Source organism: Chiloscyllium plagiosum, unplaced genomic scaffold, assembly GCF_037043375.1.
Source record: "Chiloscyllium plagiosum isolate Xiang-an unplaced genomic scaffold, Cpla_swu_hap1 HiC_scaffold_34, whole genome shotgun sequence".
In the NCBI taxonomy this organism is placed as follows: Eukaryota; Metazoa; Chordata; class Chondrichthyes; order Orectolobiformes; family Hemiscylliidae; genus Chiloscyllium; species Chiloscyllium plagiosum.
The window spans coordinates 52,249,629-52,273,388 of NW_028270172.1; the positions used below are offsets into that span (position 1 = coordinate 52,249,629).

A 23,760-nucleotide genomic window follows, 5' to 3' on the forward strand; every position below is an offset into this window, starting at 1 on the left:
TCGTGCCTCACAAACCTTATTGAATTCTTTGAAAAGGTGACGAAGGAGGTTGATGAGGGGAAAGCGGTAGATGTGGTATATATGGATTTTAGTAAGGCGTTTGATAAGGTTCCCCATGGTAGGCTACTGCAGAAAATACGGAGATATGGCATTGAGGGTGAGTTGGAGGTTTGGATTAGGAATTGGCTGGATGGAAGAAGACAGAGGGTAGTAGTTGATGGCAAAGTTTCTTCATGGAGTGCCGTCACTAGCGGTGTTCCGCAAGGGTCTGTTTTGGGACCATTGCTGTTTGTCATTTTTATAAATGACCTGGAAGAGGGGTTAGAAGGTTGGGTGAGCAAGTTTGCAGATGATACGAAAGTCGGAGGAGTTGTTGACAGTGAGGAAGGATGTGGCAGGTTACAGCAGGATATAGTGAAGCTGCAGAGCTGGGCAGAAAGGTGGCAAATGGAATTCAATGTAACTAAGTGTGAGGTGATTCACTTTGGGAAGAATAACAAAAAGATGGGGTACTGGGCTAATGGTCGGATACTTGGTAGTGTGGATGAGCAGAGGGATCTTGGTGTCCATGTACACAGATCTCTGAAAGTTGCCACCCAGGTAAATAGTGCGGTGAGGAAGGCATATGGCGTACTGGCTTTTATTGGTAGAGGAATTGAGTTCCGGAGTCCTGAGGTCATGATGCAGTTGTATAAGACTCTGGTGCGGCCGCATCTGGAATATTGTGTGCAGTTTTGGTCACCATACTATAGGAAGGATGTGGAGGCACTGGAACGGGTGCAGAGGAGGTTTACCAGGATGTTGCCTGGTATGGAAGGAAGATCGTATGAGGAAAGACTGAGACACTTGGGGCTGTTTTCACTAGAGAAAAGAAGGTTTAGAGGTGACTTGATTGAGGTGTACAAGATGATTAGGGGGTTAGATAGGGTTGACAGTGTGAACCTTTTCCCGCGTATGGAGTCGGGTATTACAAGGGGGCATAGCTTTAAATTAAGGGGGGGTAGATATAGGACTGAAGTTAGGGGTAGGTTCTTCACTCAGCGAGTCGTAAGTTCATGGAATGCCCTGCCAGTAGCAGTGGTGGACTCTCCCTCTTTATGGGCATTTAAGCGGGCATTGGATAGGTATATGGAGGATAGTGGGTTAGTATAGGTTAGGTGGGCTTGGATCGGCGCAACATCGAGGGCCAAAGGGCCTGTACTGCGCTGTATTCTTCTATGTTCTATGTTCTATAACCTCTAACAAAATATTTTTAAACTTGATTAGGGATTTTCTTTAACTTAAAATTAAAACATAAGCTCTGTTTACCTTCAATTCACTGACTGTGGTACTATCTAGTGATTGTGCCCGCCTTCAGAAAGTAGTATTTCTCCTTGCCATACTCTCAAGATGGTGCCTTAAGTACTCTGTAACAATGAAGTATTTTTCTGGAGTACAGAAACCAATGACAGCCACTATTGTCATAGAGCACACATCAAACCTTATTTTTTTTATGATCATCCACTATAGCAACTGTGAACCTGTTTCCACATTTTCTCAATTGTACATCCTTTTGTTCCAATGCTCTGTGCTCAAATGCATAAATACTCGATTCCATATTTCCTTGGTAGAGCAGAAAGTGAGGGCTGCAGATGCTGGAGATCAGAGCTGAAAATGTGTTGCTGGAAAAGCGCAGGTCAGGCAGCATCCAAGGAACAGGGGAATCGACGGTTCGGGCATAAGATTCCTGAAGAAGGGCTTATGCCCGAAACGTCGATTCTCCTGTTCCTTGGATGCTGCCTGACCTGCTGCGCTTTTCCAGCAACACATTTTCAGCTTCCTTGGTAGAGCATTCTCTTCTGGCCCATAAAACGCTCTTTCACAATTCAACAGAGATCTGTTTTTCAAAAGAAACCTCGAACAGCACATGCTGTTATTTCCAAGAACGATAGATTTATTTCATTATTGTTGTGAAGAGGATTATTTCCTATTGGACCAGTAGAATATTTTTTAAAAACAAAGTTCATGAGCTATCAAAGAATCTTTGAATCAAGAGATTTATTGAATTTAATTCTATTCAGATTCAGTTCAAGATTCATTCTAAGTTCAAATGATAAAAATTAAACCAATGATTCAAAAGGCATGTATACAAAATTTTCTTTCTGAAAAGAAACTGGTTCATGATTTGTGGGGTTTCTCAAACATTTTTAGACCAAGTCTTCCAAGCATCAGAAGGCTGTGGGAGGAACAAACAAGAATTATTATTGATTAGGAAACTGCACAAAACTTATTGAAACATGCTATTCAAACATATCTAAAAACATTACAGGGAGATGGACACCAGTGTACAGATATATAAGAGAAATAAAGTACACAAAGTTACAGAGTTAGACAGTACAGAGAAATGAGTAGTGCCATAATAGATATGAACAGTTTAAGAAAGGCTACAAAGACAAATTACAGTTCAGATCTGTAAAGGCACAATGACAAATAAAGTTATTGAGGGACTAACTCAATGTTGTAGTATAGTGTGATGATGCTGCTCCTTTAATAAGGTTACAGTGTGCTTGGCTTTTTTTGGGAGAGGTCATAAAAGCAGCAATTCCAAAATGTATGGCTGAAGAGTTTTAGGCCAATTTGATTATAGCTAACAGATACAGCTTCAGGCAAAAGACTCTCAAGCTTTTTTTTTAAAAACACATACAATGAAAAGGGAGTAGCCAGTTCTTGCAGCTCAGCTTTGCTCTGGTTTGGTTTTTAGCAGTCTGGCTGTTCACCAATAGCAGTCTGTCAGTTTTGAGGCTGCTGGTCCAAGAAATGGCTACATGGAAGGAGGTGTTCCATGGTGAATCACTTTGCTATCTCTCTCTCTCTCTCTCTCTCTCTTTCATGCAAGGCCCTGTGTTGATTTTACCTTTGTTGCCTAGGGATGTTTACGGGGATTATTACAGGAATTTGGAATTAAGTTGGGATGATCTGTTGGGTTTGTGGTTAAGTTATTCCATATTCTGTTCTCTTTAGTGTTTCATTCAGTGATGAATGGGCCATCTCCATCACTCCTGAAATATCCACTCTCCACCTGCTTAACACAACTAGCAAAGTTAGGGTCTGGGCTACTTCCTTGAAATGTTTTGAGAGGGTCTGGCCTGGTCCATAACAGTAAGAAAATGATGGAGTGGCAAGAATGGAAATAAGTCTTAAAAATGGTGAGGATTCGCTACTTGATGAAAAGAATATAAAGGATTCAGAAAGATTAGATTAGATTAGATTATATAGATAGGAAAAATAGAAGTTGGGTAATAGTACTGATTCATGAGGACAGGACAAAAGTGAGGATGCCTAGAGGGAGTAAGGACAGAATCACTTTAATCGACAATTGGGGAAAAAATGGCGATGATGAGTTTTTGTTTTAAATACATTTATGGGATATGGGTGTTACTGGTTTAGCCAGCATTTACTGCCAATCCCATGTGCCCTTGAAGATGGCATTGAGTTATCTTCTTGCACAGCTGCTGTCAAGTGGTATCGATACACTCACAAGGCTGTTAGGAAGGGAGCTCCAGCTTTTTGACCCAGCAATACTTAAAGAACAGCTAAATATTTCCATATCAAGATGGGTGGCCTACAGGGGAACTTGCAAGTGATGGAGTCCCATTGTCTTACTGCCCTTGTCGTTCTAAATGGTCATGTCATGGGTTTGAAAGGAGAAATCTAAGGACCTTTGGTAAATTTCTGCAGGTCATGTGTAAACGATACACATTAATGTTACTGAGCAGCAGTGATGGAGGAAGTGAATGTTTGTATGATACCTATCAAGTGCTTTGTCTGGATGACAGAACATAGAACAGTGCAGCACAGGATGCTAAAGGAACAGTATGGATCCCTGTGGAACACCATTTGTCATGGATCTCCAACTAGAAAAACAACCTTGCACGACTACCCATTACCTTTTATGGGCAAGCCAGTTCTGAATCTAAGTGGCCAAGTCACCATGGAGCCCATGCATCTTAAGCTTTTGCATAAGCCTATGAGGAATGTTGTTGAAAGCCCTACTAAAATCCACGTAGACGACATCTGCTACTCATTGATCACCTTCATCACCTCCTCTAAAAATTCAAAAAGATTATTAAGACTTGACCTGCCCCGCCATATTGACTGTTGCTAATAAGCCATGCTTTTCTAAATGTGTAAATCCTATCCTTAATAATTCTCTCCAACAGTTTCCCAACCACCAATGTGAGACTCACTGGTCTATAGTTTCCTGGATTATCCCTACTTCCTTCTTGAACAAAGGAACAACTGGCTACTCACCAGTCCTTTGGGACCTCTCCAGTCGCTAGTGAGTATACAAAGATCTGGGTCAAGGCTCCAGTAATCTCCAATCTTGCCTCTCGCAATAACCTAGGGTAGATACCATTTGATCCCTCAGGACTTATTCATCTAATTCTGCTCAAGAGACCCAACACCACTTCTTTCTTGATCTCAAAATGCCCTAGCATGCTCCACACTAATCTCACTATCCTACATACCTTTCTCCTCGATGAATACTGAAACAAAGTACTCATTTAGGATCATGCTAACATTCTCTGCCTCCAAGCACTAGTTCCCTCCTTTGCCTTCTCCAGAGTTATCGTCTTGTTTTTAATGTATGCAGAGAATACCTCTGGATTCTCTTTACCCTTATTTGCTGAGGTGATTTCATGGCTCCTTTTTGCTCTCCTAACTCCCTGCTTGAGTTTTTTCCTGCTTTCCTTATACAGAACCACCTCGATTATCCAAAAAAGACAGGCTGGGAGTATTTTGTTCAGTTAACAGAGCTCGGATAATGGATTGTTCAGATAACAAATAGGACCTTGAGAACTTGCTCAGATAACTGACGCTTGGATAATCAAGGTTGTTCTGTATTCCGCATGGGCCTTTTATTAGCTTTCTAAACCTTACATATGCTTCTTCGTTCTTTATGACTAAGTTCACAACCTCTCTTTAAACAACTCCCATATGTTAAATGTGGATTTGCCTGATCACACCTCTTCCCAATTAACACCCGCTAGCTCCGATTTAACACGGATGTAATATTCCGTCCCCACAAGGTCCTGACTTATCCTTATCCATCTTAAAACTTATGGAGTTGTGATCACTGTTTCAAAATGCTCTCCCACTGAAATGTCAGTCATCTGGCCAGGTTCATTAGCCAATACAAGGTCCAATATGTCCCCTCCTCTGGTTGGGCTCTACACAGTTTCAAGCAACCCTCTTGGATGCACTAAACAAATTCTGCCCCATCTACACCTCTTGCTGTAAGGGAGTCCGAGTCAATATCGGGGAAGTTAAAGTCACCCAGAATGTCAAATCTGTTTTTGTTACATCTTCCCATAATCTGCCTTCACGTCTGTTTCTCAATGTTTCCATAGCTTGGAGGCCTAAGAGAAATGATGTCAAACTTGAGTGTTGTTAGAAGTGCACTCATCTAGCTTCCCATCACACTCCTGACTTACGCCTTATATACGGCAGACAGTTTATGGGGAGCTAGTAAATGAATTAGTCACTGCAATACTCAGCTTTTGACCTGCTCCTGTAGCCACTATATTTATATGGCTAGTCCAGTTCAGTTTCTGGTCAATGATAGTGGGAAAATTCAGAAACAAGAGCTACCACTAAATGTCAAAAAAATCATAATTAGATTTTCACTAGTTGGGAGGTGGTCACTGATTGGTGCTTGTGTGGCACAAATGTTACCCAGATATTGTCCAGGTATGACTGCATTTGGACATGGACTGCTTCAGTATCAGAGGAGTTATGAATGGTGGTGAAAATTGTGCAATTATCAGCAAGCACTCTCACTTCTGAGCTTATGATGTAGGGAAGATCATTGACAAAGCAGTTGAATTTGATTAGACCAAAAACATTACCCTGGTCAAGGAAACTATCCAGGGCCTGATAATCGACAGCCCAGGAAGTGGCCTTGGAAATGTTGGATGGATTGTTGGTCATTTTCCAAACTCTTATAAATACTGGAGAAATTCCTACAGACTGGAGGGTAACAAATGTAACCTCACTGTTTAAAAAAAAAGAGGGAGGGAGAGAAAAACCAAATTACAGACCAGTTAGCCTAATATTCATAATAGGGAAAATGCTGGTATCTATTATAAAACACATGATAACAAAACACTTGGAGAGCATAAATGGGATTGGTTAAAGCTAACATGGGTTTATAAAAGGCAAATCATACTTAGCAAAGAGAACCAGTAGATGTGGTGCATTTGGATTTTCAGAAGACTTTTGATAAGGTCCCAAATTAAAGAATAGACTATATTTTGCCCTTCGAGCGAGCACCACCATTCATTATGATCATGGCTGATCATCCTCAATCAGTATCCTGTTCCTGCCATATCCCATAACCATAATGGGATAGAGGATAATATTTGCAAATATTGAGAATATGTTGAAGGACAGGTAACAGAGTGGGAATAAATAGGCATTTTTCTGGGTGCAGTGACCCGCAGGGCACTGCAAGGATCAGTACTTAGGCTCCAGCTATTCAAAATATATACATAACTGACTAGGATGAGGGAACCAAATGTGACATTTCCAAGTTTGCTGAAGCCACAAAACTGGAAGGGATTGTAAGCTGCGAAGAGGATGCAGAGAGGCTTCAAGGTAGTTTACAGAAGGTCAGTGAGAAGGCAAGCATGTGGCAGAAGCAATACTATGTAACTAAATGTGAAGGCACACACTTTGCTGTGAAAATCAGAAAGAGACAGTATTATTTAAATGATGATAAATTGGGGAATGAGATTACATAAAGGGATCTAGCAGTCCTCACACACAAGTCAACTAAAGTAAACAGGCAAGTGCAGAAAGTATATTGGTCTTTATTACAAAAGGATGGGTGTTCAAAGGCGGGGATCTCTTAATGATATTACTGTCTTAGTGGTGGATTGCATGTAGTTTTAATCTTACTACCTCCATTTTGCCAGAGCGGCAAGGAGAGCAGGAGTGAGGCAAGGGCTGCCAGGAAGGGTAAGTTTTCCCGCATAAAAAGAGACTTACCTCGGGAGTCAGGCCACCATTCTGCCAGAGCGGTGAGGAGAGCAGGAGGAGTGAAGTGAGGGCTGCCGGGAAGGTAAGGGCTTAATTTATATTTGGGCAGTGGCTAAACCCGAGATACTACACGTATAGTATCTACCTTCCGCTCCACCCCCTCCACTAACCGGAAGAAAAAGACCCTGTAAGGTAAGGCTTTTATTTCTTATCTTTCTTTTTCATTTATTTAAGTGCATTGGTTAGTTTTAGTTAGTTCATATAAAGCTAAGCTTACAACGGCAGGGGACCTCAGACCCGTGACATGTGACTCTTGCTTGATGTGGGAGCTTAGGAACGTGTCTGACGTTCCTGACTCTTACACTTGCAAGAAGTGTGTCCAGCCCGCAGCTGTTATTTGACCGCACGGCGGCTCTGGAGCTGCAGATGTGGAGCATCTGCGATGCTGAGGTGGTCGTGGATAGCACGTTTAGTGAACTGGTCACACCGCAGGTTAGGATTGCTGAGGGAGACAGTGAATGGGTGACCAAAAGGCAGAAAAAGAGCTGGAAGGCAGTGCAGGTATCCCCTGCAGTCATCTCCCTCCAAAACAGGTATACCTTTTGGATACTGTTGAGGGAGATGGCTTACCAAGATCATGGCACAGTGGCAGGCACTGCTGTTCAGAAGGGCGGGAAAAAAAAAGACTCCTTGGGCCATAGTCATAGGGGATTCTATTGTGAGGGGAGTAGATAGGCGGTTCTGTGGCCGAAAACAAGACTTCCAGATGGTTTTTTTCACTCCCAGGTGCTCGGGTCAGGGATGTCACTGATCAGCTGTAGAGCATTCTAAAAGGTGCATACAGGCACCAACGATGTAAGTAGAAAGCTAGGTGAGGTCCTGAAAGAAGAATTCAGGGAGCCAGGACAGAAGTTAAAGGGGAGGACCTCAAAGATAGTAATCTTGGGATTATTACCAGTGCCACGTGCTAGCCAGTGTAGAAATGAAAAAATAGGCAGGATGAACACGTGGCTTAAGAGATGGTGTAGGAGGGAGGGGTTCAGATTTGTTGGACATTGGGACCGGTTCTGGGGAAGGTGGGACTATTACAAAAGGGACGGTCTACAACTGAATCAGACCGGAACTAATGTCCTTGGGGGAGTTTTTGCTACTGCTGTTGGAAGGTTTTAAACTAATGTGGCAGGGGACCAGAAGAGAAGTAGGCAGTGAGGTGGAGACTAAAGATTGTAAGAATTATGAAGAAAACATTAATAAAGGGAAGAATAGGCAGACAGCAGGTGAGCGTAAAAGAACTGGTGGCCTGAAATGCATCTACTTTAATGCAAGGAGTAGTATATAAGGCAGATGAACTTAGGGCTTGGATTGGTGCCTAGAACATTATTGCCATCACAGAGACTTGGTTGAAGGAAGGGCATGATGATTGACAACTAAATGTTCCAGGAGATAGACGCTTCAGACAGGACAGAAAGGGAAGTAAAAGAGGGGGTGGAGTTGTATTGCTGGTCAGGGATGATATCACGGCTGTGCTAAAGGAGGACACTATGGCTGTCTTGGGTAGTGAGGCATTATGGTAGATGAGACCTCCCAACAGTGAGCGTGAGGTAGAAGAACAAATAGTAAACAGATTATGAATAGATGTAGAGGCAATAGAGTAGTGGTGATGGGAGATTTTAATTTTCCCAACATACACTTAGCGTCAGAGGTCTGGATGGAGTAGAATTTGTACGAAGTGTCCTGGAGAGTTTTCTAGAACAAGATGTCAATAGTCCGACGAGGGAAGGAGCCATATTGGACCTGGTACCGGGGAACGAGCCAGAACAAGTAGTAGAAGTTACGGTGGGGGATTTCTTTGGGAACAGTGACCACAATTCTGTAAGTTTTAGAATACTCGTAGATAAAAAAGAGAGAATGGTCCTAAGGGAAGAGTAGGAAATGTGTTGCTGGAAAAGCGCAGCAGGTCAGGCAGCATCCAGGGAACAGGAGAATCGACGTTTCGGGCATAAGCCCTTCTTCAGGAAGAAGGGCTTATGCCCGAAACGTCGATTCTCCTGTTCCCTGGATGCTGCCTGACCTGCTGCGCTTTTCCAGCAACACATTTCCAGCTCTGATCTCCAGCATCTGCAGACCTCACTTTCTCCCCTAAGGGAAGAGTACTAAACTGGGCCGAGGCCAATTATATCAAAATTAGGCAGGAGCTGGGAAATGTGGACTGGACACAGCTATTTGAAGGGAAGTCCACATTGGAGATGTGGGAGGCTTTCAAAGATAGGTTAAAGATAGTGCAGGATAGGCATGTCCCATTTAAGGAAAAGGATAGGAAGGGCAAGATTCGTGAACCGTGGATGACAGGTGAAATTGTACGACTAGCCAAGAGGAAAAGGGAAGCGTACATAAGGTCTAGGCAGCTAAGAACAGAACAGGCCTTGGAGGAATATCAGAAGAGCAGGACAAGTCTTAAACAAGGAATCAAGCAGGCTAAAAGGGGTCATAAAATAGCTTTAACAAGCAGAATTAAGGAAAATCCCAAAGCATTTTATTCTTATATAAGCAGCAAGCGGGTAACTAGAGAAAGGATCGATCCACTAAAAGATAATGAAGGAAGGCTGTGTGCCAAACCTGAGAGAATGGATGAGATTCTGAATACTTTGCATCAATGTTCACTGAGGAGAGGAACATGATGAATCTAGAGATTAGAGATAGAAGCTTGATTAATCTGGAACACGTTGGCATAAGTAGGGAAGATGTGTTGGGTATGCTAGAGGTTATTCAGGTGGACAAATCCCCAGGACCGGATGGGATCTATCCCAGATTGCTGAGGGAGGCAAAAGAGGAAATAGCTGGGGCCCTGACAGATATCTTTCTGGCATCCTTTAACACAGGTGAGGTGCCGAAGGCCTGAAAGGTTGCTCATGTTGTCCCCCTGTACAAGAAGGGTAGTGGGGATATTCCAGGTAACTACAGGCCAGTGAGCCTGACATCGGTGGTGGTGAAGTTGCTGGAGAGGGTAGAAAGAGAGATAGGATCTATTTATATTTAGAAAAGAATGAGCTTATCAGTGATAGACAACATGGTTTTATGCGGGGGAGATCATGCCTTACCAACTTAATAGAGTTCTTCGAGGAAGTGACCAAGTTGTTAGATGAAGGAAGGGCTGTTGATGTTTGTGGGCGGCACGGTGGCACAGTGGCTAGCACTGCTGCCTCACAGCACCGGAGACCCGGGTTCAATTCCCGCCTCAGGCGACTGACTGTGTGGAGTTTGCACATTCTCCCCGTGTCTGTGTGGGTTTCCTCCGGGTGCTCCGGTTTCCTCCCACACTCCAAAGATGTGCAGGTCAGGTGAATTGGCCATGCTAAATTGCCCGTAGTGTTAGGTAAGGGGTAAATGTAGGGGTATGGGTGGGTTGCGCTTCGGCAGGTCAGTGTGGACTTGTTGGGCCAAAGGGCCTGTTTCCACACTGTAATGTAATCTAATCATATACATGGACTTTAATAAGGCATTTGATAAGGTTCCCCATTGTAGACTAATGGAGAAAGTGAAGTCACATGGTGTGCAGTGTGTTCTAGCTAGGTAGATAAAGAACTGGTTGAGCAACAGGAGACAGAGTAGTAGTTGATGGGAGGTTCTTGAAACGGAGAAAGATGACCAGTAGTGTTCCACAGGGGTCAGTATTGGGGCCACTGTGGTTTGTAATATACATAAATGATCTAGAAGAGGGTACTGTTGGTATGATCAGCAAGTTTGCAGATGTCACAAAGATTGATGGAGTGGCGAAAAGATAAGGGACTGTCAGAGAATACAGGAGGATATAGATAGACTGGAGAGTTGGGCAGAAAAGTGGCAGATGGCTTTCAATCCAGACAAATGTGTGGTGATGCATTTAGGCAAGTCTAATTCTGGAGGGAGAGAATTATACAATGAACGGAAGAGCCTTGGGAAAAGCTGATGGGCAGAGAGATCTGGGAGTGCATGTCCATTGTACCCTGAAGGTTGTTGCACACGTGGATAGTGTGGTCAATAAGGGATATAGTATGCTTGCCTTCATTGAGTATAAGAGCTGGCAAGTCATGTTAAAATTGTACACGACATTGGTTCGGTCGCATTGAGAATACTGTGTACAGTTCTGGGTGCCATATTACCAAAAGGGTGTGGACGCTTTGGAGAGGGTGCAGAGAAGGTTTATGAGGATGTTGCCTGGTATGGAAGGTGCTAGCTATGAAGAGAGGTTCAGTAGGTTAGGTTTATTTTCACTAGAAAAAAGGAGATTGAGGGGGGACCTGATTGAGGTTAACAAAATCATGAAGGGTATAGACAGAGTGGATACAGACAAGCTTTTTCCCAGGGTGAACGATTCAATAAACGAGAGATCATGCTTTCAAGGTGAGAGGTGGAAAGTTTAAGGGGGATACACGTGGCAAGTACTTCACACACTTGGTGGGCGTTTGGAACGCATTGCCAACAGAAGTGGTAGAGGCAGGTACGGTAGATTCATTTAAGATGCATCTGGACAGATGCATGAGTAGGTGGGGAGCAGACGGATACAAATGCTTAGCAATTGACCAACGGGTTTAGACAGTACATTTGGATCGGCTCAGGCTTGGAGGGCCGAAGGGCCTGTTCCTGGGCTGTAAATTTTCTTTGTTCTTTGTACCTAACAAACAATATATTTGCCTTAGAGGTTCACTAAGCTGATATTGTGGATGACTCAACTCTCCTATGAGAAGAGATAGTTTCACCTTGGCCTGTGTTCATTAGAGTTCAGAAGGATGAGAGGGGATCTGATTGAAATGTACAAACTTCTGACATGATTTGGTAGAGCAGATGCACAAAGGAGGTGTTCTATAGCTGAGGATTTCTGAAATAGGAGTCACAGTCTCATGCTATGGGATACGCCATTTAGGACTGACATGAGAAATTACTGAACTTTCTATCATACAAAGCTGAGGAGGCCAAGGCACAGAATGCATTCAAGCAAGAGTTAGAGGGAGATGGGGAGAAAGCAGCAAAGTTATTGAGGATCAACCATGATCAAATGAATGGTGGAGCAGGTGTGAAGCACTGAATGGCCTACTCCTGCTCCTAATTTTTGTTAACTCCTGCAGAGATGTTGTGGACCAGAGATGACTAACGTCCAACAATCATCTTCCAATATGCCAGGCAAGACTTCAACCAACAGAGATTTCCCTCGGATAACCACTGACTCTAGTTTTGCTTGGGCTTCTTGATGCTACACTCAGATGTGGTTTTGGTAAGACCACAGCTTTTCACAACAATAGTGACCTAGGTGGCTCAGTGGTTAGCACTGCTGCCTCACAGTAGATTAGATTAGATTACTTACAGTGTGGAAACAGGCCCTTCGGCCCAACAAGTCCACACCGACCCGCTGAAGCACAATCCACCCATTATCCTACATTTACCCCTTTACCTAACACTATGGGCAATTTAGCATGGCCAATTCACCTGACCTGCACATCTTTGGAGTGTGGGAGGAAACCGGAGCACCCGGAGGAAACCCACGCAGACACGGGGAGAATGTGCAAACTCCACACAGTCAGTCGCCTGAGTTGGGAATTGAACCCGGGTCTCTGGCGCTGTGAGGCAGCAGTGCTAACCACTGTGCCACCATGCCGCCCTAGTCCCAGGTTCAATTCCAGCCTGCGTCTGCATGGGTTTTCTCCAGGTGCTCCAGTTTCCTCCCACAATCTAAAGATGTGCGGGTCAGGTGAATTGGCCATGCTAAATTGCCCACAGAGTTAGGTGCATTAGTCAGAGGGAAATGGGTCTGGGTGGGTTACTCTTCGGAGGGTCGATGTGGACTGGTTAGGCCAAAGGACCTGTTTCCACACTGTTGGGAATCCAATCATAAAGGAACTGAGGGCATTCTGGATAAGTTTACAGATGATACAAAGCTAGATAGAGCTGCAGCTAGTATTGAGGCGGTGGGGAGGCTGCAGAAGGATTTGGACAAGTTAGGACAATGGGCTAAGAAGTGGAAGATGAAATAGAACGTGGGAAAGTATAAGGTCATGCATGTTAATAGGAAAAATAGAGGCAAGGCCTATTTTCTAAACGGGGAGAAAATTCAGAAGTTTGAATTGTAAAAAGACTTGGGAGTTGTAGTCCAGGATTCTCTCAATGTAAACTTGCAGGTTGAGACAGTAGTTAGGAATACAAATGCAATGTTGGCATTTATTTTGAGAGATGTACTTCTGAGGCTCTATATAAAGCTCTGATCAGATCACATTTAGTGTATTTTGTGCAGTTTTGGGCTCCATCCTTTTCAGAAAGAACGTATTGGCTCTGGAACTTTCATTCCCAGGAATGAAAAGCTCAATTTACAAGGCATGTTTCAGGACTCTGGGTCTATACTCAATGGAATTTAGAAGGATGAGGGGGCATCTAATTGAAACTTACAGAATATTAAACGGCTTGGACAGAGTGGATGTTGGGAACATGCTTCCATTGGTAGGAGAGACTAGGGCCTAAGGACATTGCCTTAGAGTAAAGGGAAGGCCTTTTAGAAAAAAAAGGAGAAACTTCTTCAGGCAGAGAGTAGTGAATCTATGGAATTCACTGCCAGAGGAGGCTGTGGAGGCCAGGTCATTGAGTATATTTAAGACTGAGACTGTGAAGGGGATCGAGGGTTATGGAGAGAGGGTTGAGAAACATATCAGCCATAATTGAACAGTGGAGCAGACTCAATAGGCTGAATGGCTTAATTTCTGCCCCTACATCTTTTGGACACAGTTACTTTCACGCATTCCTGGAGTTCAGTTCTTTTGCCTATGCATAACCAAGGCTGTATTTGAGGTTAGGAACAAATTGGTGCTGGCAGAACACAAACCGAGCGCTACTGAGCAGGTTACCTCTAAGAAAGTGCCAGAATGTTATTAAGGCCTTCATAGCACCAGTGCCTGCAGCCACATCCTGATATCACATGGAGTGAATATCATTGGTTGGTACCGATTATGCTGGGGACCTCTCCAGAGGAAGCGGAGATGGATCATCTATTCAATATGTCTGGCTGAAAATTGTTACAAATTTTCCTTATCTTTTGCACTGCCATGCTGTTTTCTTCTATTATAGAAGATAGGGATATTTGTGGATCCGAGTCAATATTAGTGTGGTGGTGGAAAAGCACAGGTCAGGCAGCATCCGAGGACAGGAAAAATCGAGGTTTCGGGCAAAGGCCTTCATCAGGATCATGAAGGATTTGCGGATCCTTCTCCTCCAGTGAGTTAGCTGGTTACCACCTACTATTCATGGCTGGATATCACAGGACTGCAGAACTCAAATCCAATTCACTGGTTGTGAAATCACTTGAGCCTATTATTTACTGCTTATGTCTTTGGCACACAATTCACTCTGTTTTGTAGCATCAGATTGACACCTCATTTTTTGATATGCCTGGTGCTGCTCTTAGCATGGCCTCTTGCACTCTTTAATCGAACAAGGGTTGATTGCTTCACCTGATGGTAATAACACAGTTGGCAGCTATGCCAGGCCAAAGGCTAAAGACTAAAGATTGTGTTCCAGCCCAATTCTGCTGCTGATGGCACACAGCATTTCTTGGATGCCCAGTCTGAACTCCATTTAACACAATGATAGTGTCACACAACATAATGGAGTGTATCCATTATGCAAAGACTGTACTTAGGGCAGCACAATAGCTCGTGTTTAGCACTACTACCTCATACCACCAAGGACTCTGATTCGATTCCACCCTCAGGTGACGGTCTCTGTGGAGTTTGCATATTCTTCCTGTGTATGTGTGGGTTTCTTCCGGGTGCTTCAGTTTCCTCCCACAGTCCAAAGGTGAGTAGGTTAAGTGGATTACCTATGCCAAATTGCCCATAACGTTCAGGGATATGCAGTTTAAATGGATTAGCCATGGGAATTCGGTGGGATCCTCTTTGAGGGGTTGGTGTGAACATGATGGGCTAAATACTCTGCTTCCACACTGTAGGGATTCTATGACTCTATGATTCATCGCCACAAGAACAGCAGTGGTCATTTTCATCAGATAGATGCAGCTACGGCAGGCAGATTAGTGATTATGAGGGTAGGTTTTTTTTCCCCTCTTGTTGGTTCCTTCACCACCTTGCCACAGACATCATGCGCAAAAGATACGATGAGCATACGCAGAGAAAAGGTGCAACATTCAAATGAGGTATAGCAGGGGTAAGTGAGTATGCAAGACGCCTAGAGGAAATTAGCCCAGGTGGGAGGAGGGAGATGAGAAAAGGAAGGCAGGATGATATAGATGGTCTGCACTTATGCACATTTGCAGTTCCAGATCAGCGTGCATGCGCAGATGCCCACATTTGCCCATGTCAGCAAAAACTTGCCATTTTTAACACGAGTACAATCAAGTTGTGGAATATGTAACAAGGGAAGCCAATAAGAGTTTTACCATAAGACAATAGATCAGTTTCTTGAAATGAAAGTGATTCACATTTATGGTGAGAAGTCATTGCAGTTCATTGATCTAAAAGGGGCAGGATTTTGGAATTTTGTTTTAATCAAATATATTTTGGCTCTACTTAATATTCAGCAATATAATTTTTTGTTAGGTGACAAGATGGTCTATATCATTACCTTGCTCCAGCGACTAACCCTGCCGGCATGAATTTTCCTGAATTGTAGAATCTCATTCCCATTATTCCAGTCAGTGCTCCTGAAGCAACTTTAAAGTACAAAGAGACAAACATTACTCAGCAGAAAGTTTAACATCAGTATAGTTAAGATTTTAGAAGCAATGATCTGAGGGGGAAAAACATAAATCTACAGGTGCTTGGAAAGATTTTAATTAAGAACAACAACACAGATTTGTAAAATGCACATTATGGTTCATTAATTGAATTGAATTACCAAAAAAAAATTTTTGCGGAAATAAATAAAATGTCATGACCTCAACAAATAATGGAGCAGGTTTGAGGGCCAAATGGCCTATTCTTGCTCATAATTCTTATGTGACATTCTAACACTGGTGCGGATAATCAGGGATTGTATTGCATTGCAGCTACTAGCCTGAATTCAGTGACTGCAACCTGTTCACATTGTCTGACAGAAACCTCCACTTTTGCCCAGAAGCAAGGTCTCGTGGGTTTAGTTAAATGCTTTCATTGCCGATGTATTATTCACAGATTAGATTACTTAGTGTGGAAACAAGCCCTTCGGCCCAACAAGTCCACACCGACCCGCCGAAGCGTAACCCACCCAGACCCCTTCACCTAACACTACGGGCAATTTAGCATGGCCAATTCACCTAACCTGCACATTTTTGGATTGTGGGAAGAAACCGGAGCACCCGGAGGAAACCCACGCAGACACGGGGAGAATGTGCAAACTCCACGCAAAGTGTCACCTGAGGCGGGAAATGTTGCATGCACTCTCTCACTTTTGAGCTAAGTTGTATTGAATCAAGTCTGAACAGTGAGTCAGAAGGTTTTTGAGCTCATATTCCAGCATACCTTTCGAATAATAAGATCCATTATTTCATCCAGTTTGATCATTCTACGTATGTGTGGTTTTCCTCCCAGTGTTCTGGTTTCTTCCCACAGACCAAAATGTGCAGGTTAAGTGGATTAGCCATACTAAAATTGCCCATAGTGTCCAGAGATGTGCAGACTAGATGAATTATCCAAGGGAAATGCAGAGTTACAGAAATAGGGTGGGGGGCTGTGGGAGTCTGGGTGAGATGCTCCTCAGAGATTTAGTGTGGCCTGCTTCCACAGTGTGGGGATTCTATGATTCTAAGAAAGAAGCCTAATGTACAGAAAACAATAGGTGTTTTCATTATGGATTTTAAGATAACATTTTACAAAGTATTATATGAAATGCTGGTTAACAATGGGGGCTCATGAAACAGGAGAGTCAGTGCCAGTTCTGAAGAAGTCACTGGACCTGAAATGTTAACTCTGCTTTTTTTTACAAGATGCTGCAACATCTGCTTAGTTTTATCCAGCAATTTCTGTTTGTGTGGCTGATTTCCAATATAGGAACCTTGGATGACGAGAGCGGTGGAGCTTCTCATCAAAAGGAAAAAGGTAGCTTACATAAGGTGGAGGAAGCTAGGGGCAAGTTCAGCTCTAGAGGATTACAGGCAGGCGAGGAAGGAGCTCAAAAATGGTCTGAGGAGAGCCAGGAGGGGGCACGAGAAAGGCTTGGCAGAACGGATTAGGGAGAACACAAAGGCATTTTACACTAATGTGAGGAATAAGAGAATGGTCAAAGAAAGAGTAGGCCCGATCAGGGATAGCATAGGGAATGTGTGTGGAGTCTGAGGAGGTAGGGGAAGCCCTAAATGAGTTTTTTGCTTCTGTCTTTATGAAAGAAATGAACTTTGTAGTGAATGAAACCTTTGAAGAGCAGGTGTGCATGCTGGAATTGATAAAGATAGAGGAAGCTGATGTGCTGAAACTTTTGTCAAACATTAAGATTGACAAGTCGCCAGGCTCAGACCAGATTTGTCACCGGCTGCTTTGGGAAACGAGAAATGCAATTGCTTCGCCACTTGCGAAGATCTTTGCATCCTCGCTCTCCACTGGAGTCGTACCTGAGGACTGGAGAGAGGCAAATGTAATTCCACTCTTCAAGAAAGGAAATAGGGAAATCTCCGACAATTACAGACCAGTAAGTCTCACGTCTGTCGTCCGCAAGGTGTTAGAAAGGATTCTGAGGGATAGGATTTATGACCATCTGGAAGAGCATGGCTTGATTAAATGCAGTCAACATGGTTTTGAGGGGGGGGGCGGGGGGGAAGGTCATGCCTCACAAACCTTATCGAGTTCTTTGAGGATGTGACTAGAAAAGTTGATGAGGGTCGAGCTGTGGATGTGGTGTATATGGACTTCAGCAAGGCATTTGATAAGGTTCCCCATGGTAGGCTCATTCAGAAGGTCAGGAGGAATGGGATACAGGGAAATTTAGCTGTTTGGATACAGAATTGGCTCACCAACAGAAGACAGTGAGTGGTAGTAGAAGGAAAATATTCTGTCTGGAAGTCTGTGGTGAGCGGTGTTCCACAGGGCTCTGTCCTTGGGCCTCTATTGTTTGTAATTTTTATGAATGACTTGAATGAGGGGATTGAAGGATGGGTCAACAAGTCTGCAGACGACACAAAGGTTGGAGATGTCGTTGACAGTATAGAGGGCTGTTGTAGGCGGCAGCGGGACATTGACAGGATACAGAGATGGGCTGAGAGGTGGCAGATGGAGTTCAACCTGGATAAATGCGAGGTGATGCATTTTGGAAGGTCAAATTTGAAAGCTGAGTACAGGATTAACGAAAGGATTCTTGGCAGTGTGGAGGAACAGAGGGATCTTGGTGTGCAGGTACATAGATCCCTTAAAATGGCCACCCAATGGACAGGGTTGTTAAGAAAGCATATGGTGTTCTGGCTTTCATTAACAGGGGGATAGAGTTTAAGAGTCATGAGATCTTGTTGCAGCTCTATAAAACTTTGGTTAGACCACACTTGGAATACTGCGTCCGGTTCTGGTCGCCCTATTATAGGATAGATGTGGATGCGTTGGAGAGGGTTCAGAGGAGGTTTACCAGGATGATGCCTGGACTGGAGGGCTTATCTTATGAAGAGAGGTTGACTGAGCTTGGACTTTTTTCATTGGAGAAAAGGAGGAGGAGAGGGGACCTAATTGAGGTATACAAGATAATGAGAGGCATAGATAGAGTCGATAGCCAGAGACTATTTCCCAGGGCAGAAATAACTAACACGAGGGGTCATAGTTTTTAAGCTGGTTGGAGGAAAGTATAGTGGGGATGTCAGAGGCAGGTTCTTTACAGAGTTGAGAGAGCATGGAATGTGTTGCCAGCAGCAGTTGTGGAAGCAAGGTCATTGGGGACATTTAAGGGACTATTGGACATGCAGATGGTCACAGAAATTTAAGGGTGCATGAGGATCAGTGGTCGGCACAACATCATGGGCTGAAGGGCCTGTTCTGTGCTGTACTGTTCTATGTTCTATCCACAATTCTTTATTTTTCGTTCAATGCTGGGATAATAAATATAGAAGTCTTAAAACCAAAAAACCGTGAGTCATGGTAAACTGTTGTTTTTCAGTCTTACAGATGGTGAACAATAGTGTTCCCCAGAAATTAGTGCTATTCTGATATATGTGCATAGTTATAACAATTGTAGTACAGATGGTTACATTTTTAAAATTTTTCCAATGACACCATGATGTGGAAGAGCTGGTGTTAGATTGGGGTGGACAAAGTTAAAAATCACAACACCAGGTTATAGTCCAATAGGTTTATTTGGAAGCACTAACTTTCAGAGCACTGCTCCTTCATCAGATTGTTGTGGAGCATAAGATCATAAGACACAGAATTTATAACAAAAAATTACAGTGTCATGCATACATCTTTTGCTATAAGTTCTGTGTCTTATGCTGCACAACCACCTGAAGGAGGAGCAGTGCTCCGAAAGCTAGTACTTCCAAATACAAGAGGAACTTCAATTATCCGAATGACAAGAGCAGGGACAATTTTGTTCAGATAATCGAATGTCAAGTAACAGTTTAGCCAAGCCATTGCAACCTTGCTCGGATAATCGAATGCCAGATAATGGAGGTGCCTCTCTAAACCTGTTGGACTATAACCTGTTGCGATTTTAAACTTTGTCCAATGATAACAGACAGGGAGGTGTATACAAATCTTAATTGTTCAGTTCTAAAGATTATGCAGGAATAAGCAACACTCTTTGAAGGTGGTAAAGTATATTGAGAGTGGTGAAAAAAACGTAAGTAGATATTTTGCAAACAAAAAGCAAGAAAGTCCTGCTTAACTTTTATAAAGCTGTGGTTAAGCCACAACTAGAGTGCTATATCCAATTCTGATTGTGCAGAACTCTGCACTTGAGCCTTTTTAATTATTCGGTTGATTTTTAAATAATTATTTTGTGGGACATATACTTCATTGGTTAATGCCCAATCTTAACCTGCCTTCAAGAATTTTGTGATGAACTGTCTTCCTTAATACTGCACTGTAAGTTGCATTGGTAGAACGACAGTAATGCCAACAAAGGTATTCCAGGGTTTTAATCCAGTGAGAATGAAGGAGCAGTGATATATTTCCAAATTAGGATCTTTTGCGGCCTGGAGGGGAGTCTGCAGGTGCTATTCTGTTTGCATGCATCTATTGGCCTTGTCATTCTAGGCAGCTTAGCTGGCAGGTTTGGAAGCTATTGTTGAAGGAGCCTTGGTGAGTTGCTGCAATGTTGACCAGTGCGGCAGACCCTACCTCTGAACCAGAAGGCCTGGGGATTCAAGTCTAACCTGCCTCAGCCGTGAACAGATTGATTAAAAATGTCTATAAAGTTACAGCTCCAGTACTGATACTGTGGGATTTAAAAACAGTAAACTTGGCAAAGTGAAAATTTCCATATTCTGCAATGTTCAATTTTTAAAATTTCTTAAATTTTTGAAAATTCTTAACTATGAAGCTTATATCTATTTTGTCATTAATTTCTATGAATCTTAAGCTGCTGCAATTAACCTGATTGAAGATCTAACCACCAATGAGAAAACAGAACTAAGAACAGGCTTTCCCAAATTCCAGGTCTGCCAAATTAAAACCAAGTCAAACAGTAAGACCCTATGAATGTAGATTATACATGCTTGGTTTGCACCATTATTTCATGTGTCATTGATACACATCTCATTGCATAAACAACCCTAATTTGGAAGTTTATCACTGTTCCTTCACTGTCACTGGATCAAAACCAGGGAACTCCTTTCCTGACATCACTGTTGTTGTACCAATGCAATTTGCAGCGTTAGTGTGGAACACTCCAGCAGTTGGACCATACCATATCACCGCCCCCTTGCAAAAGGTGTGTGCAGTGGAACACTAACCAAAGTCCATCAGGCAGTGTTTAGCACATCACATCCTTGATGTCCTGTGGTTAAAGGACAGGTTTGATTCTGTTGGATTCTTCAGACTGTCAGAAGAAGGAGGCATGAATGCCTTGTCACTAGATCTTTCTAACAAGCACGGAGGCATAGTTTCAGTCATCATCATCATAGAGATCTACAGCACAGAGAAGGGCCCATTGACCCATCACATCTATGCCAGTCAAAAATAACTATCTAACTATTCTAATCTTCCAATACTTGGTCCATAGCCTTGCATCACAATTACATATGTAAATAATTCTGTATGTTCCGAGTGTTTCTGCCACCATCACACTTACAGGCAGTGATTTCCAAGTTCACACCACCCCCTGGATGAAGAAGATTTTTCTCACATCTCTGAACCTTCTGCCCCTTACTCAATCAGGTTTCAGAAGTGTCACTGGACTCAAAACTTTAACTTTGCTTTCTCTTCACAGACCTGCTGAGTTTCCTCAGCAATTTCTTTTGTTGTTTCGGATTTCCAGCACCAACAGTTTTTTTATTATTTTTGAGAAAGGTTTCTTCCTGTCTACACTGGCTATCCCCCTCAATTTTATTCATCTGAATCATGTACCCTCTCAATCTCTTCTAAGGAAAACAACCCCAGTCTGTACAATCTCTCTTCATAGCAAACTCTCCAGCCCAGGCAATATCCCGATAAAACTCCTCTGCACCCTCTCCAGTGCTATCACATCCCTCCTTATAATGCAGATTTCAGAACTGCACACAATACTTTAGCTGTGGCCTAACTAGCATTTTATACATTTCCAGCAGTACCACCCTGCTCTTAAACTCTACTCCTTAGCTAGGAGAGTCAAGGTAGCTTTAACCACTTTAACCTCCTGTCCTCATAGCTTACGGGACTGGTATACAATCCCTCTGATCCTCAGAGCTTCTCAGTGTTCTACTATTCATAATGCATTCCCTTCACAGTTACATCAACTCAGTCAGATGCTTTTTGGTCTACCCAAAACCTGTTGGTCGTCCTCTGTTGTCCTCTGTTGAGTGTAAGACCATAAAGACGATAAGACATTGGAGTGGAAGTAAGGCCATTCGGCCCATCGAGTCCACTCCGCCATTTAATCATGGCTGATAGGCATTTCAACTCCACTTACCCGCATTCTCCCCATAGCCCTTAATTCCTTGTGACATCAAGAATTTATCAATCTCTGCCTTGAAGACATTTAGCGTCCCGGCCTCCACTGCACTCCGCGGCAATGAATTACACAGGCCCACCACTCTCTGGCTGAAGAAATGTCTCCGCATTTCTGTTCTGAATTGACCCCGTCTAATGCTAAGACTGTGCCCACGGGTCCTAGTCTCCTCGCCTAACGGAAACAATTTCTTAGCATCCACCCTTTCCAAGCCATGCATTATCTTGTAAGTTTCTATTAGATCTCCCCTTAACCTTCTAAACTCCAATGAGTACAATCCCAGGATCCTCAGCCGTTCCTCGTATACTACTCATGTCTTCCACTGTGAAGACTGACGCAAAGTACTTATTAAGTTCTCCAGCTATTTCTTTATCTCCCATCACTAGCCTTCCAGCATCAGTTTGAAGTGGCCCAATGTCTACTCTTGCCTGTCGTTTGTTTCTTATGTATTGAAAGAAACTTTTACTATCATTTCTAATATTACTGGCTAGCCTACCTTCATTTTTGATCCTCTCCTTCCTTATTTCTCTTTTTGTTATCCTCTGTTTGTTTTTGTAGCCTTCCCAATCTTCTGATTTCCCAGTGCTCTTGGCCACTTTATAGGACCTCTCTTTTTCTTTGATACATTTCCTGACTTCCTTTGTCAGCCATGGCTGTCTAATCCCTCCCCGGATAATCTTTCTTTTCTTGGGGATGAACCTCTGTACTGTGTCCTCAATTATACCCACAAACTCCAGCCATTTTTGCTCTGTCTTCCCTGCAAGGCTCTGCTTCCAGTCGATTTTCGTCAGTTCCTCTCTCATGCCCTCATAATTACCTTTGTTTAACTGTAACACATCCGATTTTGCCTTCTCTCTTTCAAACTGCAGACTGAACTCGATCATATTATGATCGCTGCTTCCTAAGTGCTCCCTTACTTTAAGATCTTTTATAAAGTCTGGTTCATTACATAGCACTAGGTCCAAAATAGCCTGCTCCCTTGTGGGCTCCATGACAAGCTGTTCCAAAAAGCCATTCTGTAAGCATTCCAAGAATTCCCTTTCTTTGGATCCACTGGCAACATTATTTACCCAGTCCACCTGCATATTGAAGTCCCCCATGATCACCACGACCTTGCCTTTCTGACATGCAACTTTTCTGTTGCACACTGGCACTTTCCAAGGTCTGGGACTACATGCTGAAGGGTGCACTAAAGCTCACAGCGGCTGTTCTAGTCAAATTTTGTAAATGTCCCAAATTTGCATTTGGAATGAGGTGTTAAAAGTGTGAATGCTCAACTGCAAAATGTGATATTTTGTAACATTTTCTGTTACATGCAATTTGAACTGTTTTGTTATCTACTTATATTTTATGAAAAAGGTAGATTTTTAGGAAAAAAACCTACAAAGACAGAAGTTATTCTTTTAAACTTGCGTATTACAGCTGCATACATTGTGCCTATAAAACAGTAGAAAGGACAACATACAATATACTAAAACTCATTGGAAACGTGATCAGATTACTCACTCAGAGACATCCATATGTTCTTGGGGTCTTGAGTAATCTGATAGGCCCCAAGTCCAGCTGCACTCCCAAATAACAGGCCAGCTGCTAGAGAAGGCACACTACCTGAATGCACAAGAAACTTTTATTAATCACAAGCAACCATCAAGTCAATAGAAAAATTCTCTG

The 23,760-nt window shown here is 43.0% G+C and overlaps 1 protein-coding gene across 3 annotated transcripts in view; it reads right to left on the reverse strand.

Moving 5' to 3' along the window:
• Nucleotides 1–2,018: 2,018 nt before the first annotated feature.
• tmem14ca (transmembrane protein 14Ca) overlaps nucleotides 2,019–23,760 on the reverse strand; it is a 62,000-nt gene continuing 40,258 nt past the window's right edge. The window contains exons 2-5 of one of the 3 annotated variants that reach the window (XM_087978675.1): nucleotides 23,596–23,697; nucleotides 15,619–15,706; nucleotides 4,291–4,380; nucleotides 2,019–2,215 (exon numbers count right to left, since the gene is read on the reverse strand). In XM_087978675.1, coding sequence (XP_087834801.1) covers nucleotides 2,158–2,215; nucleotides 4,291–4,380; nucleotides 15,619–15,706; nucleotides 23,596–23,697 — 338 coding nt within the window. In that variant the 3' untranslated portion in view covers nucleotides 2,019–2,157. Of the gene's footprint in view, nucleotides 2,216–4,290; nucleotides 4,381–6,883; nucleotides 7,092–15,618; nucleotides 15,707–23,595; nucleotides 23,698–23,760 lie in introns of those variants that run through there. The other 2 variants (XM_087978676.1, XM_087978674.1) reach the window with 2 other exon arrangements.